The sequence below is a fragment of the Tauraco erythrolophus genome, chromosome 3, assembly GCF_009769465.1.
Source record: "Tauraco erythrolophus isolate bTauEry1 chromosome 3, bTauEry1.pri, whole genome shotgun sequence".
In the NCBI taxonomy this organism is placed as follows: Eukaryota; Metazoa; Chordata; class Aves; order Musophagiformes; family Musophagidae; genus Tauraco; species Tauraco erythrolophus.
In genome coordinates this window covers 90,927,573-90,946,924 of record NC_141467.1, presented here as the reverse complement: position 1 = coordinate 90,946,924, position 19,352 = coordinate 90,927,573, and the positions used below count along the sequence as shown (strand labels likewise).

Sequence of the window (19,352 nt, the reverse complement as noted above, 5' to 3'; positions counted from 1 at the left end):
GCATCGTAAGCGATGGTGGTGCTCACCAGATTTGGGGTTGCAGAGCACTGGGGGACTGCTGCTGAGCGTTGGGCTGCTGCTGAAGTACCCGCTGCTGCCACAGCTACTCATGCTGCTCCTTCGTACTGCTGACACGATCTTTATCTCCTTGGTGGGACTCACTACAAACAGAGGAAATACAGAAAGAGAACTGGTAACTGGTATCAATTATTAAACCCATTTCCCTGGTTTCTTTAAAACAAGAGCAATAAGCTACACTTTTGCTGACAACACTGGGAAGAAGCTAGTGTGTTTTTCATCGTCATCATGTGAGTGTGATATACCCATGTATGCTGTAGCTAACACAATGGCTGAACTGCTCCCATTGCAGTGTCTCCTAGGAAAGCATTTCAAAACGGGGACATAATTTTCTCCATTTTTCCTACTATTTCCCATTTATTCTTTTGGTTCTTGCTAGATATTGTTGTACAGCAAACCCTGCAGGACCTCTTCCCCTCACTTTTACTCTTCTTGAAAACTCCACATAGACTATATGACTACTTTCGGCTTGGGGAGATTTTAACCCATTCTGCTTGTTCATAGAATCATAGAATGAATCATAGAATGGTTTGGGTTGGAAGGGACCTTAAAGATCATCTAGTTCCAACACCCTCCTCTACACCAGGTTGCTCAAAGACTCATCCAACCTGGCCTTGAACACCTCCAGGGATGGGACATCCACAACTTCTCTGGGCAACCTGTTCCAGTGCCTCACCACCCTCAGAGTGAAACATTACTTTCTTATATCTAATCTCAATCTGCCCTCTTTCAGTTTAAAGCCATTTCCCCTTGCCCTATAACTACAGGCCCTTGTCAAAAGTCCTTCTCCAGCTTTCCTGTAGGCCCCCTTTAAGTACTGGAAGGCTGCAATAACATCACCCCAGAGCCTTCTCTTCTCCAGGCTGAACAGCCCCAACTGTCTCAGCCTGTCTTCATAGCAGAGGTGCTCCAGCCCTCGGATCATCTTCGTGGCCCTCCTCTGGACCCACTCCAGCAGCTCCATGTCCTTCTTGCGTTGCGGACTCCAGAGCTGAACGCAGTATTCCAGGTGGGGTCTCACGAGAGCAGAGTAGAGGGGCAGAATCACCTCCCTTGACCTGCTGGCCACACTTCTTTTGATACAGCCACAGTGATTCGTGGACACTGATTTTTGAACAGCATCTGAAACGCTATTGATACAGGAGCAAAACCACCCCAGGGAGCTAAAGACTTGGTAAATTAAGTGAATGGACAATCCCTGTGAACAGTGACATACCCTGCCCTGCTTTTTTCAGAGAAACACTGAAACTCCTCATCCAAAAAGGACTTTTTAACATCTCATGGAGGTGCCCTACTGACAGCAGTATAGTTGATGAGTCACCTGAGAGAAAACTGGTGTGTTTTCTGTTGTCATGGTTCTGCTTGCGCAGACAAAACGGGCTGTCATGGCTTTCTGGCATCAAGCGAGATTTCTCAGTGAGGAGCTCCATTAATCGTCGCCGCCGACGGAAATTCATTCTGCACTGGTAGAGCAAGTTGCTGTCCATAAAATGGTGCTTGTTGGCCACTAGAAAAAGAAGTGGATAGAAAGTCTATGCCTGGTAGGGCTGAAATCAGAACACTGTCTGCAATGCATGCACAGCACACCTCGGTGTAAGGAAGCAACACCCAGAGCTCTACCTTCCCCTCTGCAGGTGCAGAAAAAAGAGGATGGTGGTCAGCTTCATACAAGTAGTTTCAACATACACACTTTCATAGCATCGATAACAAAGTAGGAACTTCAGTGGCCAATGCTGAGACAAATCTCTTACACTGCCTTGATTAATGACAAGCACTTCTTATTGTCAAGTGGAAATGGAAGTACTCTGTCTTTCCGCGACAGGGTGCATAATGGTCCCTCTCCACACATTCTCCCTCTGTATGCCGTTCGCTGTTACTCATCACTACAGACCAGACTTAGCTCCTTACCTCGAGTTTTTTGTAAATTCACCAGTCTAGGACAGCGTCTGGGAGCTCTGCCTGACTACCTCGTTCGGAGCTACGGAGCAGCAGAGAACCAGGACCTGTGTGTTTCCTCTGTCTTGTTCACCACAGACATCGTGTCCCAGACACTTCCTGCAGGCCACTTCCTCCCCTTTGCACGGATACGCAAGGTTTGGGAACGGGCACCTGGCCAAAAACATTTTCTTACATAATGAGCAAAAGTCTTAATTACAACCTGTTCTGACACTGTGAGCAAATCCCAGGCTGCTGGTGCCGAGCCTACCCGCAGACCACAGCATCACCGTAACGTCTGCGTGTTCGCTGCCACTGATGCTGCATCTCACTAGCGATGAAAAACACAGCAGTTGGATGAAGCTCTGTGCCAGGTCCCGAAAGTGCTCTGACTCCTTCGGGGCTTGATCACAGGAAAGCCCTCTGCAGTGCTCCCTGCATTAGTACTGCAAGATATTAAATATCTGCAGTAGATGTTTTGGCTGTGTTCTCTCCATCTTCACCTAGCTCCTGTGATCACGTTCCACAGAAATTATTTCCTACAGTTGACCTGTTCCACTAAGGATTTAGATTCTTGATTTACCTTGTTTATAAATTGCATTTCTTCCAATACTGAGTCATAAGAACTGGTGGCTTATATGTATTTATATGTAAAGTGTAAACAACATAGATAGACAGAGGTCAGCAAGTCTTTGAGTACACAACTCAGTCATTTGGCCTCAGCCTCCTACTACAGACATTGAACTCTCAACATGCTCTTTGCTCTGCCCAACATGTGGGGTCCAAAAGCAGCAGAGCCCAAGGAGCTACACCAGATCCAGAGCCTGCAGCCCTGCTGGCCCCCTTTCTCTTCGTCCTCATCCCCACCACACTCTTTCTCGCTGTCATTCCTTCTAAATACCTTTGTGTGTCCCAGATTGCTTTCCATGAGCCCCACAGAAGTACACCCCACACGATAGCCTTGCAAATAAGGCCGTATTTAGACATAAACTGCCAGTACGTCATTTGATGCTTGTGAGTGAAGGAATAGCCTCAAAGAGGAAAAAGCCCAGTCCCCTTCTCCAGCAGCTGGTGGTCTCAGAATATTCATGCCAAGGATGTCAAGTCATCCAACAACAACAAAGATGCCAGTCCTAGCTGTGATGCTCAGGGCGCAGCCCTCCATACAGATGCAGAAACTGCCATATAAGGTCAGACCATATGTCCATCTTGCAAAGAAGCATGTCTCTTGCCTGCCTGGGCTACTGTCAAAGAGGCGACACTTTGTAAATAGACTTTTGCTGTTGGGACAGAAGGAATCATCAGGACACGGGAGCTTTCTGAACCGCATGTGCTTGTGCCCGAGCTGCCATGCAGACCGTCTGCCCCAGCGTCCCATCACATGGCCATAGGCTGTAGGGCATTTCTTAAGAGTTTTGAAAGAAGGTAGACTTTTGAAACTTTACCTTTTTTAATGAATAAAGCAGAAAGGTCATGCCTTGAGCCAAACTGCGATGTTTCGAGTACCATCTACACAAAAGATCCCCATTACCTAGATCGTCTGCTTCTGTAGGGGAGCTTCAGAAGAGCCAGTGCCACTCAGCTTTACTCTGCTTCATTTTGGTGCTGAACCTGTTGTTTCCTCAAATCAGCCATATGCATCCTCCATGAGCCAAATAGCTTTGCTAAGCCAAATTTAGCATTGCAAGCAATTCCATACTGTGCTCTGACAAGTTAACTATTGCAGGCATACACTGCTGCTGTGCTCCTCAGTTTGGACATATATAGTACGCAATACTATGAAACAACTCTTACTAACGATCACTATTTTTGAAGAATAGAAATAGAGAAGGAGAGATTTTGAGACTTGCCTACATCCACAAAAGGATTTGCTATCAGAGGCAGAGTTAGTCTGTAGGTGTTCACAGCTACCAGTCTCATCTTCAGATCACTGACACAATAAGTAAAAGTAAAAACATTTAGCAATATACTACCACATTATTACAATAACCTGACGCAAATACAAAAAAAAAAAACCTTCCCATTTTTTTTTTTTAATGACATCTTAAAGAGTTTCCTGAAACATAAAAAGACAACATCTACTTATTCAGCACACTACTGGGATTCATAATCTTAAATGAAAAAGAGGGCCCCACAAATACTCCCTTGGAAGTAGAATTACTGTTTCCAACCATTTGCAACATAAGAAATATTTGTATGGTTTCTGATTCAAGTTAAATATTATGGCAATACAGTTCTTAAGTAAAACCATTCTGTTCTGTTTGTGTCATTAACTGAAGTGCTCTGCCAGTCCTCAGAAATTATGATAATCAGAGATCAACACACACTCATGTTGCAGACATCATAAAGCACTCTGAAATTCTAGAATAATTGCTGACCATGAAACTACATAATATAAATTTCTTTTATGCCAAGGTAGTGGAACGTATTTTAGAATAACAAAACTTGTTTTGATCGAAATACTGCAATACTATATACTTACAATTGCAAAGCTTAGGTCTTATACTGAAGTAACTCATCCTTGCTGTAACTATTGTAGTCCATGGAAGGGTGACTTTTTATGCAATAAATGAATACAAGTGGAAAAGGTAAGACCAATGTACTTTGTAGATTATTTGTATATGATTTACACAACAAAGAGTTTGTAGCTAGAATGCTTATGACAAGTAGTATTAGTACAGAATCCGGAGTGCTCATTGATTTTCATAGTTTAATTCCTCGTTTCTACTGATAGTTCACATTTCATGTGAGAGTCTTGGAACAACAGTGCGCATCCTCGGTTTGAGCAAATAATGTATTTGTAGCACCATTTGTAGCACCTTGATCAAAAGGTAATATTTACGTACATTTAAGCAGAACCTCAAAAAATAAACAGGAGTAGTTTGCTCAGACTGCCTCCTTCTGCACACATCATCAAAAAGAATATCTCACTAAAATTATTGGTGTGGCCCATGGGCTATTTTTTTTTTTTTTGAATCATCAACTTTCTGACATAATCATGATTTGGTATGAACTGTCCATGCTGGGACTCTACCTAAGGATGGGTGTATCTGGAACGGTGTGGGTAAAGGGGATTTCCAGATCACAGATCAGAAGGAAGAAGCTGAGGAGGGGGAGGCAGACACCAGTGTGGGCTGCCCCTGATGCACTCCTCAAGTGCAGCGACTGACACTCAGCATTAACCAGGAGCAGCTACACATGCCCTCACCCTTGCTAAATCACAACTATGTGAATGCCAGATGCAGAATGTGCACAGGAGGTTGTTTTTGCTGCGCTTGGTACATGCTGGGTGAGAGGCATGCTGGTTTAGAGGCATGGGCACAGACGTGGGTGCTCAGCTGCTTTACCGGTCTGTGTGTTGCTGCAACTACAGAGAAAAGTGAGACTGAAAAACTTTTCCAAGCTGATTGCAGAACGCTGAGAGGAGGGATTTCTTTAAAGATAATTTAGAGGTTGTTATCTTGAGCTAACATGGAGTGTTGACTCAGAGGCAGTAGCAGATAAACTCGTGGTGCCCAACAAGGCTCCTGCTCCAGGTGTCTGTCCCTGTCATGGAAGTTGCTGCCTCTGGATAGGGACTGACTTAACTACTCCTGAATTAGTTCACTGCCCTTCATAATGCCCCATAGAAAAGCAAACTGTCACCCATTTCAATTTATCTTAGAGTCAGGCCACGGCTGATGAGTATCAGGACCTATATTTGCACATGATGACAGTGTTGTAAAGAGCAAGGTGGAGTGACTTCATGGGTTTCTCGCTCCAATTTAGTTCACCAGTGCTCATGTGGCAACATGTTCGTGTTACAATGTGCACCTTATGAAACTGTACCAATGAGAGTAAAGAAAATAGATGGTGACTGGCAACCTCCAAAATCTCAACAGTGAATTAAGAGAACTTCTGGTCCTGGAGGGAAAGGCATCAACATTAATTTATAGTCACCGATGTCAAACTTTGGAGGTATGCTCACAATCAACCATGTGGTTGGTCTAATCTCCCAAAACACAGGCCATGGAACTTCCCTCAGAAACAGAATTAAAAAAACCTATCTTTTAATCTTAAAAGACTATAGTTTAATCTTACTTTAAAGCAGCCTGTAATGACCACTTTACTCTTCCCCTTACAAGCTGTTCAAGCCTCCAGGTACTTTCCCTGTCAGGCAATAAGATTTAACTCAAGGCTGAATTTGTTTAACTTTAGCTGCTAATCCCTGGACTTTGTCACACCTTCATCAGAAAGTTGCATAAACTCTGGTCAGAAACCTTTGTAAAAGAAGTCTGTGAATTGATAAAGCCAACTCTCAAACAGATCTTTGATCAGCTGAGTAAATAACACCTCTTAAATCCTGACTTTTTTTAGCCGTCCTCAAGCCCTCTTCAGAATTTCTTTATCCTTCCTAAAATCTGGCTATCCCAAATGCATGCTCACAGTTACAACCTCACTCCCCTTCTCTCACTTGCTGTCATCCTTTTCGTACATCTCAGGCTCATAGTGACAGTTAATACAACCGTACTGCACGAAAAACATAAACTGGGAACTATTCGTGCCCTGTACATCCTCCTTTCCCTGCACAGCGTTACTTCACACCGATGAGCAGAGCCTGTATTCTCATTTCCTACATGTTTTGCCTTCTAGTTGTACCATTAGTTATAGGAAAACACATATCTTTTTGGGTAATGATCATTTAATTAATAGACTTCACTATTATTTCTTCACTGTCTCATCTATCCATAAAGTTTGCAAACTTCCTCGGCAAGGATTTTAGCTGGTCATTGACCATTTATATAACTGTTAAGAAGAGAAAAATCAGACTATTTATTTTGGCATTTCTCTGATTGGGAGCACCTAATGTTGCAGCTTTAGTAGTTCTAATGCCTGGCTGCTTCACAGTTTCTGTCCAGATACATAAAATATAAATTGCAGTGTCCATGCAAATCTTCTTTCAGCTTCTGATTCTGACATAAAATCCTGGGATCTGCATGGGGCTGAAGCCGCCTATTCTTCTTCTACAAGGAGGCTGATGCACAGCAGAGATAGATAGAAATATTAGCTTTACATTAATTTAATAGAACTTGGGAGGCTTTATAAAGCACAAAAGCCTATTTTAATAAATGACGTGACTCATGCCTTAAAAATCAAGCCATTTTCATAACTGGCTTTTCCCTTAAATCCCTCCCACCACTTCGATTCCCCGTAATTTTCAGTGATGATAAGCTGGGTACATCTCCACCGTAGTGATTAACGCTTTCTACGAGCCTAAAGCTGCAGTTCCCAGTAGGCCACATCCAACAATGCACTCCAGCTGCTCTGCATGTCCCCAGAAACACGACGTTGTCACCGAGCAAGTCTGTGGCTGGAGCTGGGGAACGGCTGCTTCGCGTTGAGGGAGTGGTGGGAAAGAGATCAAAGCTCCCCGAGGAGCCGGATGAGCGGCTTTTCTCAAGAGAGGGGAGGACACGTTGAAATGTGTGCTTGTTTGTTTGTGGGAGCACGTGCTTGTGCTGGGGTTGAGAGGAAGAGGTTACAAAAGCGTGAGCGGAGTATATGGAGTTTTCAGCGCTGACACGTCATGTCTTTCCTCACTTAAAGACTAAAGTGGCACTGAACTCTTTCCAGCGGTGCACAACACATCTCCAAGCCTTTCGCTGCATGAGGCAACAGCCCTGGTCTATTCGCAAACATACTTTATCTTTTTACTGAGGGAGTTTCCTCTATTAAATGGTGTTAAAGCCAGTTTGAAGCTGCAGGAGATCATTCTGGAACTTCACTATTACTGGCTACAATGGTCCACACCTTCATATAACAGGTCACAGATGACCACACCAGTTTCGAGCTCTGAAGTGGCAGGACATTGCCCCAAAAGAGTTGACGTCATATGGAAAACAAATGCAGGACGAGACAGACGCTGGCGGGCTGCAGGGAGCGACAGCGGGGGCTGCTGTTTATCTGCAGGGGGGCACAGCCTGAGCTGCTCCTGCCGGCTCCCAAAGTGTGCCCAGGGAAGGGTCTCGTGTCTTTTTGCTTCCTCGCTCCCCTCTCCTAAGCAGAACTGGTGTTTAAAAGGGAAAGAAACAAATCAATGCTGTAAAATAACAGTTCCTTAAAACCCATCTCTCTCCATGGACAGCACACAGCTTGCCCAGCCTGTCTCCTCTGTGCCTCAGGCCTTTTGCCAGCTCAGCTTCGGTCCTTTGCCAGAAAAGCAGTGGAAGAGTGCGTCCACTTTGGCTTTCGCAGAGCGAGGGCGAGCCCGCCAGCTTGGAAAACACCGACCAGCTGCTGCGACGCGCACCGCGGGGCTGCTGGCCTTTCGGCTGCTCCTCGCCCCGCGCTGCCCACCGCTGCCGCACTGCCCTGCCTCGTCCCCCTCCACGCCTGCCTTGCACCAACGCACACGCAGCCGGAGGAGACTAACCAACGCTTTATTCTGCATTGGACAATGCTTTCCCCGCTCCTCTCAAAGCCTTCCTGTTTTTCTAAAGCTAATCTGGCACCTGCAAATGTGTTTTAATAATGGCATCTATTCAGATGCGTTTCCTTTTACACATTGATGAATTCCACCTGCTTGGAGCTCCCTCGAATCAAGGAAGAGAGAGTACAGACGTTCAGCAAGCACAGGGCCTTCGTCTTGGATTCCCTGCACCGTATAAACACGACACTTGCATTTCCACCTTTTATGAACATGTATATGCTACGTAGACTGCAAATAAGCCCACCTGCGAATGTACTCAAGCAACATGTTAAACTCTTGGCACCGCAGCTGTACTAAACGATATTGTTTTCTTATCTGTATTACCAGGAATTTGCATTGAACAGACAATGGATCTAAGCTTGAACTGCTCTCATTTCCACTGACTCTCTTGTATAAAACCGCAAGGCAGATCCTGGCCCTGAAATACGAAATCCAGAGAGCTGTTCCAGCTTATCCTCGCTAAGTAGTGTAGGACACACTAGTCAGTGTGTCCAGAAGTAAGCAGGTCCTGGACCTGTAAGTAGATCCAGAAAAAAAGCTGTAGTATAATTAGAAAACCATGTCTCCTGAGCTGTTTCAATGAACTGTTGTATATTCACGCAGTGCAAAAAAAGTCTTGACGACTTTTATACTGCCTCTAAAACATCAGGATTATGATAGACAACTGTCAAAAGTTCCTTGGGAACTGAAATACAGAGTATCCTGCTCTTATTAAAGTGGTATGTTCTGCTCAGTGCATTAACATTTTATTTCAGCTGCCTTAAAATAGGTATGCAGGTAAGTGTTTCTATACACATTTTGTCTTTCCAGTAGGTTTGCCATCTATTTTCAAATAGATGGCATCTATTTTCAAATACACACGACTTAGTGTAGCATGAAAAGCCAGTGTTGAATCACACGCATTTCAGCAGTCTTTTCAGTTTGTATATGAGGATTTATCGTCTTTAATTTAGCAAGTTTACAGAATATAGCCAACTGCTTCTCTTCGCTTCCAAATAAAGTATGGAAAGTACAGTCTGTGGCAAGGGAAGCAGAAGATGAAAAGGCCCATCTGGGTATCTTTTCTTTTCTGTTGCAGCTGTTAAAAACTGAAACCCATTCTCTGTCAGAAAAATAGAATTCAGTAGCTAATATGAAAAGAAATCTTCATATGTTACTTATGTACTGCATAGAACGTGTGACTATCAAAAACCAAACACATTCCTGCTTTAGATAAGACAACTGCAAGCAGAGCACAATGAGAAGCTGATAGAATAGGAAACCAGAAGATTATACAGTCACAGGTGAAGTTCTTATTCTCCGACTTTCCTACCAGGGCAAAATAATGAAAAATATGCAAAGTGGTCTCCAGATTTAGCGTGAGCAGTTGAATTACCATGGGTGAGGTTACTGTCCCTACATAGGGGAACTGCCACACAAATAAACAACTGAGTGTTTCTGCATGGCGTTGTCGCAGGGGGAACTGGGCTTATAATAAAAACAAAGTTGTGTTGCAGGACTTCAAAGACCAACTGAAGGCTTCTGTTTTACTGAGATAAATCAAGGCACCATCTGTGAAAATGTGATGTTTTATAATTTCTTGCATGGAGTAGACACAATGAATGCTTGGATATATCCAACAGCTGATGTGATCCGGGTGTCCGATCAACTAGAAAAGTCATCTTAAAAGTCTGTATGTTAATATGTTCCTCTTAACAGTATTTACTAGATTTTAAAAAGGAAAGTATTTATCACTAGAGATTTTGGAGGAGAAAACCTATGACGATTTAAGTCAAGGATTTATGGGATGGTTCAGTGGCACTTATAAATTGCTACTTGCAATTGGTATTTCCAAGAAAAGGAGTTCCAAAGAGAAATCTCAAATTAAGGAAGTGTATATTTCACATATATAGCAAGTTTTCCCTTACAAAGTAAGAAATGTCAGCTAATCATAAGCAATTTGATATCTAAAGTAAATGTAACACCACATGCTTTACAATTTACAGAAATTCTCGATAAGACAGGGAAAGATTTTCAACACAAGCAAAAGAAATAATACTTCGTTAGATATTTAATCTACTCCAATTACAACAAACTTTCAACTACATCATGTATCTCGATGCTTAACACTAAATGCACTGATCATCTTGTTAAGGGAAATTTTACTGTCTAATGGTGCAGAGTCCTTGCAAAATATAGCGAAAATTAAATATACCTTTTAAGACTTTTCTGCAGAGACAGGGAGATAGCATATGTCAATATTCTGTTCTCACTAAGTCACTACAAAATGTTTGGGTTTATCTCTGAAAGTAATTTGCACAGTGGAGTGTGGCTGATAAAAGATTAACTCTTGAGAGGTGCTAAGCACCTGCTTCTGTGCTAAGCCAGAGAAACACGTGCCTACCTTGAACGCACCAGGTCTGGCCAACTGCAATTAACTTAATAAAACTTTTTAATGCGAAAAGGTATTCTAAACGGGGGTGGGAGCAGAAGAAACTCATATAATGCCTAGGATATCTTATTTATTTACTTACATATTTACTATCACTATAAAATCCTAGCACTGATAAAATGTTTCAAAGAAGACACCTGCTAGCCAGTCATCTCCAAAAGAGATTTTTCCACCCCTCATTCATTCAGGAAAGCAAAGTCTATACTCTTTCCAGAACCCATAACACGTGCTCCTCTATTGGTCTGAGGTTCGGAATCTGCAGCCCACTCCACTGAAGTGGACTGGGCAGCCATGCAAACCGCTTTGTGCTGAACTGTGCTGTGGTCGCTGCCTCGGGAAGGTGCTGGAGGGATGTCAGAGAGGAAATAACACCGAGCACATGCCCTCGACGGTAAGCAGAACCTTGGGAAACAGCAGCAGCAAGAGAGAGAGAACATGATCTGGCATGGGAAAGCGAGTGCGAGACCCGCAATTCTTGCAGGCTCGACTGGGAGAGCAGCACATGCCACACTGTTTGCAGTTCAGGGCAATCACTACGTGTTTACTCTCCACCAAATGTTGAAAAATATTTCCAAATGTTCTATGGTTTGGTCGCTGCCACAGAGGAAACGCAAACATCCATCTTGTGAAGTGCAGGAGCTATCCTAAGAATGCGTTAAGTTCCTCTTAACAGTATTAACTAGATTTTAGAAAGGAAAGTATTTATCACTTGAGATTCCAGATCTTAAACCTTTCTGCAAGGCAGGCAGATCTTCCTTCATCCTCCCAGCTTCCATACCCAGCGAGTCCTCAGAAGAAGACAGGAGGACTTACCCTATCATGTCAGGTGGGGCTGCAGGTGCAGGGTGAGTGCTGCAGCACATGCCATAAGCAAGTATGAGCCAAAAAATGATGCCAAAAAGAGCTCTGTGGATATGCTCTTTCCTTCTTAGATATCTCAGTATCTTTTCCAGACTGAGCAAGAGCTGTGACTGCAAGTGGATGTTCACACTCTCCTCTGCCTGCCCTTAGCCCATTCTCACTTTGGTTTGATCTACTCTGGAGCAGGCAGAGAACTTCCTTCGTCTCTTGCTGTGTGTGAATTTTGACCACAGTAGCTAATCTGCCTCACCATTTCCATATGAAGAACTAGGAAATATCCAGTCTCCTGGAGGAAAGGCTTATCTGTTAACATTACAAAGCTCAGCGTATTAGAAATGGGCTTTTCTACTGCCGAGAAATGTGTTCTGTGCACCTTTTGTCCCCATCCTTATTGAATGTGCATCACTGTGTTTACAATTCTTTGCACGATCTTTATTCCTAGATTATGGCAAAGACCATCAGTGTTCACAAACACAGAATAACTACCACAGCAATCACACTGCTGACACAAGCCTTCAGGAAACGTACGGTGCACAATACCCTGCTACTTATGTTTTTTTTATTCCTTAGTACCTGGGGGTACCAGTCCATAGGAAAGGACATCTGGCTCCTATTTGTGAAAATGGTGGTTTGTGGGTTATGATTTGTATGCACCAGTGGGATTTTGGAAGGAAGCAATTCAGCATTTAAGCACATTTCATCACTTTCATGGATGGCAAGGGAAATATGTATAGTTATATATGCCCAAAGAGATCAGGAAGATTATTTTTAAACTGAAACATTTGATGTTTTTACAGCATTTACACAATTCCTCCTCAAGCACTGTTTTCCTTTTTAAAATTAGCAGCAGTGTTTATTTCCTGTGTGAACCTTGGTTTGTGCCTGACCAATTAAAGTGAAGATAAATGTGACAGGAAGCTGTTTTGAATACAGTACCTCAGCTGCAGAACAGAGCTTCTCTGAGTAATTGAAATGAAAGTCAGTGTCAGTAAAAATAAATCGCAGAATTCTGTTGTGGCTGGAAAATTACTACTGAGATTGGCAACTTGATGAAACTATTTCTATTACTTTCTATTGCATTAGGTAAGGTAAATAAATACTTCCTAAGAAGGGTAGAGCAAGCTTTATTTTATCCCATATTGTGCATATCAAACAATACTACTAGCAAAAGATTGCCTTTAGGGAAGGAAAATGTTTTATTCTCCAATCCTGCACAGTCAAGAGCCTTTCTGCTCGTTCTGCCAACAAGGATGCCAATTAGTGTCATGTAACATTTCGGTACTGCTGATGAGATACATAACAAAAGGAGCATAGTATGATGAAATGAATTTACTGCACTATGAGACAGAAAAATATTTTTTTTTTTTTTTTTTTTGCAATTGCACCTAGAATTTAGTGAGACAGCAAAAAAAGAGAATATCACTCCTGCTGTTTTACAGCTCAAATCCCCAATTCTGTACTGGGAGTTCTCATTTCAAGCTCCCTTCTCAGAAGAAGCCAGTATTACACAAACCTTCAAAAGGCACAGATCATACCCACTCAGTCAGGTGAACCCCACCATCAGCTCTGTGTTAATTCTGCTAGTACTTTCACCAATATCCCTAACACTATCTAGACAAATTGTTTCAGTGAAATCCAGAGGAGAATGAAATCTCTTGCTTAGAAGCATGCACAAAGCATGTCCACTGGTAAAGATAAATCTCAAGGAGATCTCACTGAGTTTTATTTTACTTCCAGCCTCCCCACAAGTCACTGTGAAATCCCCACTGAGTTACCTTTGCCCAAGATACAAGCTAAGCGAGGAAGATGACAGCACCTCGGAGTGAGAAGGCCACTTCTGCAGCAATCAGCCAATTCCCAGTGCCCTGTTTGTGGTCACGAGTTTCAAAGAAAGCATTTTGTATGCACTCTTAACTGCTAGAAGAGGATGGGCAGGGGATAAATCTGAAAAACTGGCCAGGACAAACCATAAAGGTGAGCGGGGCCATTGTTGCTCAGAAATACCCCACACATTCAGCTTGATGGGGACAAAATTATTTCTCTGCCGATGTGCACTGCTATCGTTTGCATTTGTTAATGAGACAATGGTTGATCTGCAACAAAAGCCACATCCTGACTTTCTCAGCTTTGCAAAGATTTCAATAGCAAAGTAAATCCAGCTTTGCACCAAGTATCAAGTCCTGACTTTATGTCCTCTGCAAAAACATCAACAGCAGTGTAAATCTCACTTCTGTCTTTTTTTCCCTCCCCTTCTTTTTTAAGGAAAGTTTACCTCGTATATAACACACAGAAAATGCTTGGGTAAAAATAGGAATGAAATCATTGCCACTATAAAGAGGAGGGGTGGCATACCTTCCCTGTCCGTCAAGCTCCAAGCAGTTGGCACCCTATAAATCATAGGAAGCACAGGGGTAATTATAGAACGGGAAACTGATTACTGTAAACATTCAGAAGTAGCGCCTAGTAATTGGAAGCTAAAGATAACGTGAGCATGATTACAACTGTGAAGGAACTGTGCAGGTCACTTCTACCCCAGTTTTCCTCTATTCCTTGAAACCAGGTTTTCTCACAAAGCAATAAGCAACCTAGTCAATCCAGCACCTTGTATATTAACAACCTGTTAATATGGTAAATCGTTTGTTCTCTGTCAGAATTAGTGTTGATTTGACAACATTCGGATCATCAGGATCTGTACTTTCCTGTTGTGCATTAAGCAACACAGCTAACAGCTACTGCCAGCTGCTTCTGTCATCTCCCAGCACTCCTTCATCACTTCCAGAGGCACTGCAACCCATTTATGGTGCAAAATGTCCGGTCAAAGACGGGACAACTTGCACTGAGAAAAGATGATGACAACATGTAAAATGGGTTTTAGCGTCAGGGGCGTTCATTTCTTCACCCTCGGGGCAGTATGAAGAGAAAACTCTGTCTCCTCCACCCTTAACAGAGGGAGCTCCTTGATGAAGGTGCATCTGCCAGCCACATTGTGCTGGACCATGAAGAAATAATTCGATTCCGGCCTCAAAGAAGTTCCACCACTAGGACAAATATAGTACCACTTCAGCTGAAAGCAATACCCTCTTTCTTGCCCAAACATACCAGAATGACTCTGCACCAGGACCAAGAGGAAACCTGCTTTTCTGGCATCAGATTGTGTTCTGCTCCTGTCCTCATGTAGGAAGATATACAGAACCCATCATTTTTATTCTACATAAAAAAATTAGTTTATTTAAGAGTCTAATCCCTACTTCATCCTTACAAAGCTATATATCTCAATTATATGTATCGCAGATAACAAGTTCTACAAGTTAGTTACCACAAGTGTAGAAGCATTGATTTTCATCCATGTTCTTATGTTGTTGTTATACAATCCCAAATTCTAGCTGTATTCTGCATTTGAGTCTGAATTTTCAGAACTAAGACAACAAGCTCTTGAAAGAGTCACCCTTTTATTAAATAAAGTTACCTAGACTCCTACCTGAAATTATTTAGAACTTGGACATACAATGACCAACAAGGCAACAGCCCTACCACATGATTTAACCTGAAGAAAGTGCTACAAAAAGTGTAGCTTTTGCTACCTGGCAGTAAATTTCTCACCATGCTGTATAATCCCGTGCTCCAAAAGTCTGCGGCCCAGCTGCTCTGCTTCAGTCCGTGTCGTGGCCTCTCCTTCCTGGATCAGCCAGTCAATGAACTCCGACGCCACGAAGGTCCGTTCGTACTTGACTCCTTCCTCTTCCCTGGCTTGCAAAAGGGTGTTTTCAGAACTCATCAGCCTGGTATGGGGGGAAAAAATTCAGTAGGGAAAATGATTCTTCAAATAAGCAACTCCAGATCTATTCTGGCAAATCTCATTGATATTAAGCAAATAGTTGTGAACCTTTCACTGACTTACTAAATCTTTCCTTAAGCTATCAGTCTAAACTTAGGATATGAATTATAACTGCTTAATCAAAATAAAATGGGCTTTATACCCCTGTGTGAAGTTAATGCCTTCTTGCTTTTTCCCTAAAAGAAAACAAGGTTTTTCAGTTTCACGTTTCACCTATTTAGTTCTTTAGCATCTCTAAAAGTTAATATATTATCAACTTGGAAAGAAAATTAGCCTAAAAGCACCAGATTGTGACTAATGTGTCCAAAAATCCCTAATTAATTTTTACAGTTAGCAGGACTATGCCCCGAAGTCATTTAGATGGTTTTGAAAACTCTCCCCATAAGCTTTAAACCAGCTGCAGAAAAATTCAAGAGGAAGAAAAAAAGGTAGTTCTGTGGTTTGGGTGGACGATAAATATTTAGCATCCAACACTCAGTGATGTAGCTGCAATCAGTGATGTTACACACCTGAACACATTTTGACATCTAAGCCTCAGTTGGCTCCGTGTAACACCAGAGATCAGAGGAACATCGTGAGGTGTCTCTAAATCTCCTAGCAATTTGCACACACCTAACTTAAATACCTAATAAAATTCTTCTCCATTCAAGTAACCTACACAAATGACATAGTATAGAAAAAAAAAAAAGAGAAAAAAAAAAGCCTCAGAATTTTGTTAATGCAAAAGTAAGGTTGACAGTTTGAAAGAGAAGACAGGTGGAAAGAAGAAATGACAATAGCTCCCTTTCAATACAGAATCCCACTTTATTGTTGTTGTTGGGGGCATCTTTATTTATTAATTTCATTTTTCTTCATAATTAACTTATTTATTATAGGCTAATAATAGGACTAGTGGTAAGACTTTCAGAGTAATAGCTCAAAAATGGCATGGTTATTTTTTCCAAGTGAGACTAGTAAATCCTTTCTCTTCACCAACTATTTTGAAATTAAGGGCACAATTGAATTACATCAGGAATATTCTGGAAGCACTTAATCTTCGCTCTTCTGATCAAAAAATCTGAATTTCACGTAAATCCATATGTGAGCTATCTCCTTCTTGAACTGCCAGCATGTCCAGAGTTCATGGAATATAACATCACCTCCTCTGGGAGACATCAGAAAAATCTGTGCCACAAGAACACAGAGAAAAATTTCATTTGAAATTACAATAAGGAGGTTTGACAGGACCCAGCCCTTGTGATTTCACCTCAAAGATTTATTCCCTTGACTTTAACGAGAGCTAACCAGAAGCCTGAACTGACTGGATTTGACCACCACGCAGCAGATCACCAAACCAGGCAAAGGCTGCTCAGCCACAGCTGTATGTCAGTGGCAGATACAATGGATTACTTATTTAGGTGTTGTCACGTCATTGTCAGCACCTCTGAGCTGAGTAAGAACTAAGATAGTCAAAATTAGCCGAAGTCAGGGATGAGGCCAAAAGCAAGAGTATGTGCCACAGGGGACAAGGTATTGACTCCGGAACTCTTGCAAAGACTATTCTTTTTCATATTTTGATTCACAAGCATCTGCATGCAAGGCAAAATTTTGTCCCACACTAACCACATCTCATACAGAGAGTACTCTAAAGGACCGTCTTTATATGTGTCTCGTTTGCCAGGCTTTTTTCCCCCAGAAAAAAAAATGCAAACTCAAAGCTCGTGTCTTTTTGTACCATCTGCTGCATGGTTACCCAGAACTGGTTACCCAGGCTCTTCAGGCAGCAAATAAAAAATCCTTAGGATTGTGTTAATTGTTCTTTGATGAGTCTATAATTAGTTGGCCAGCTCATTTAAGTCACAGATAAAGAGGTCCTTGAAAAAGAGATGCTAATTGTTACATTTTTACAGAGACACAAAAGAAATTCGGAAAAACATCAAGTGGAAAAACACTCAGCTTGACGTTTCACACCCTTCTGCGTGCGCCCAGAATAGCACTGCAAAGGATTTGGACTTGTGAACAAACAGACAGGACAAATTGACAGTTTAACAAACCCAGAAACAGCAATGCATAGACTTACATGGCTAACTGAAGTAAATCACTGTAACTCCACAGCTGTCAACAAAGCTGTACCGATTTACAAGAGCCAGAAACCTGGCCTCTCATTAGCCAGAATGGAAACTGCCTCATCTCTTCCAGTTTCTCTTTGTTTCAAAAAAGCCCTGAGGCTATTCATGTCAAAACATATTGTTTGCTAAAACTGGTGTTATCCTGCATTAAGGGAATGTATTTAGCCAAACACTGAAATTCAAACCCTTTTCAAAAGAAAATTTTAACCTTGTTTTATCTAAATAGCTGCACCAGAGGATAAATTTGACTTAACCTCTGATGAGTTAAAATGAAAGTGATTCAAAGAATGCAGTTTCAAAATTATCTGAATGATTTCCTGAAATTAAAACCATAAATTTGCACTTCTTTCACTGTGAAATCTCGTTGAAAAATCTCAGTTGAAGTCAACATCGTGAGATGACTTACAGCTCCTAAACCCGACTGCACCAGAAAAAACAATCCTGTGACCAAAACCTACTAAGAATCGCAAACATCATAAAAATAGGATGCCTGCACAACTTGATTTTTTTTTAAAAAAAAGCTGTGAAAGGTCTGTGCTGGATTTATTTACGATTTGCAGGGAGAGTTTTGTTGAACAGGAAACGTTTATTTCATTCAATCTACCTGATCAGTCCTGTAGAGTATGAAAACTGATGCCATCCTTGGACCTAATCAGTTATTCAAGAATTTTCAGACAAGACTGTAAGAAATCCAGTAAGTCTAACCTCTAGCTATAAACTTGAACCACAAAGCATGCTCACAGAAAGGACCACCAAAGTTTGCAATGACGTGCAGGGAATCTGAACTGATTTATGATTTTCAGTGCAAATGAAGGGAGAATACAATCAGAGCTTGATTTTAAATCTTCCAATCACACGGGTACAGCCACAGTAGGTGAAGGAGGTAATGCCACAAGAGAGGAGAATCCAGCAACTTTGTGGTCACACAGAAGGGAGACGGGGAAAGGGAGCTCCTCAGCTGGGGAAACAGTCTTAATGTTCTCATGTCCCAGGGGAAGGCACAGGGCATTTACCCAAAACAGCTGCCTGAATGCAGGGAACCTGCCTAATGCATCCACTCCTCTGCCCGTGCAACAACCTGCTGATCCTCCTAAAGCATTTCACTCATTGTACCCACTGAGGGTACAAACCTGCATGGACTGATGTCGGATCACACGTCCGCAATTTTGGCAAGCACAAACTACGCTGGTTTCTGAATGTAACGGTACTCCAGCCCTAATGGAGTGGGTGGAGAATAGCAGGAAATAGTATATAATGTCTATCTTAAACTAGCAAAACCCAGTGAAGATCAGCAACATCTGCAAAATTAGACACAGATTTTTAAAATATGTTGGATTCAGATAGATTCCCTTTGTCATAGTTGCATTTCTCTTGAAATTAGGCCTACAGGCATTTTGATAAACAAATTGAATATACTAGTAAGTGACTCCATGTCTGTGCATGAGTATTTTTCTCCAGTCGTTGCCATTTAATAACTATTTTAATTGCACTGAATTAGTATTTTATTTCTCAACGCTATCAGGAAACTGATACAACAGATATATTACACACACACACGTTTCACTGCAGAACTCTTTCTGCAGTAGTCTGACTTTCAGTATTGAGTTTAAAAGGCATCCAGTGAAACTATGAAGA

At 42.0% G+C, this 19,352-nt stretch overlaps 1 protein-coding gene across 1 annotated transcript in view; it reads right to left on the bottom strand.

Annotated features, from left to right (window-relative positions):
• DEPTOR (DEP domain containing MTOR interacting protein) overlaps nt 1-19,352 on the bottom strand; it is an 80,540-nt gene that overhangs the window by 25,960 nt on the left and 35,228 nt on the right. Inside the window, exons 4-6 of the mRNA XM_086609543.1 lie at nt 15,375-15,553; nt 1,400-1,585; nt 27-161 (exon numbers count right to left, since the gene is read on the bottom strand). Of these exons, the coding sequence (XP_086465669.1) occupies nt 27-161; nt 1,400-1,585; nt 15,375-15,553 (500 nt within the window). The remainder of the gene's footprint in view (nt 1-26; nt 162-1,399; nt 1,586-15,374; nt 15,554-19,352) is intronic.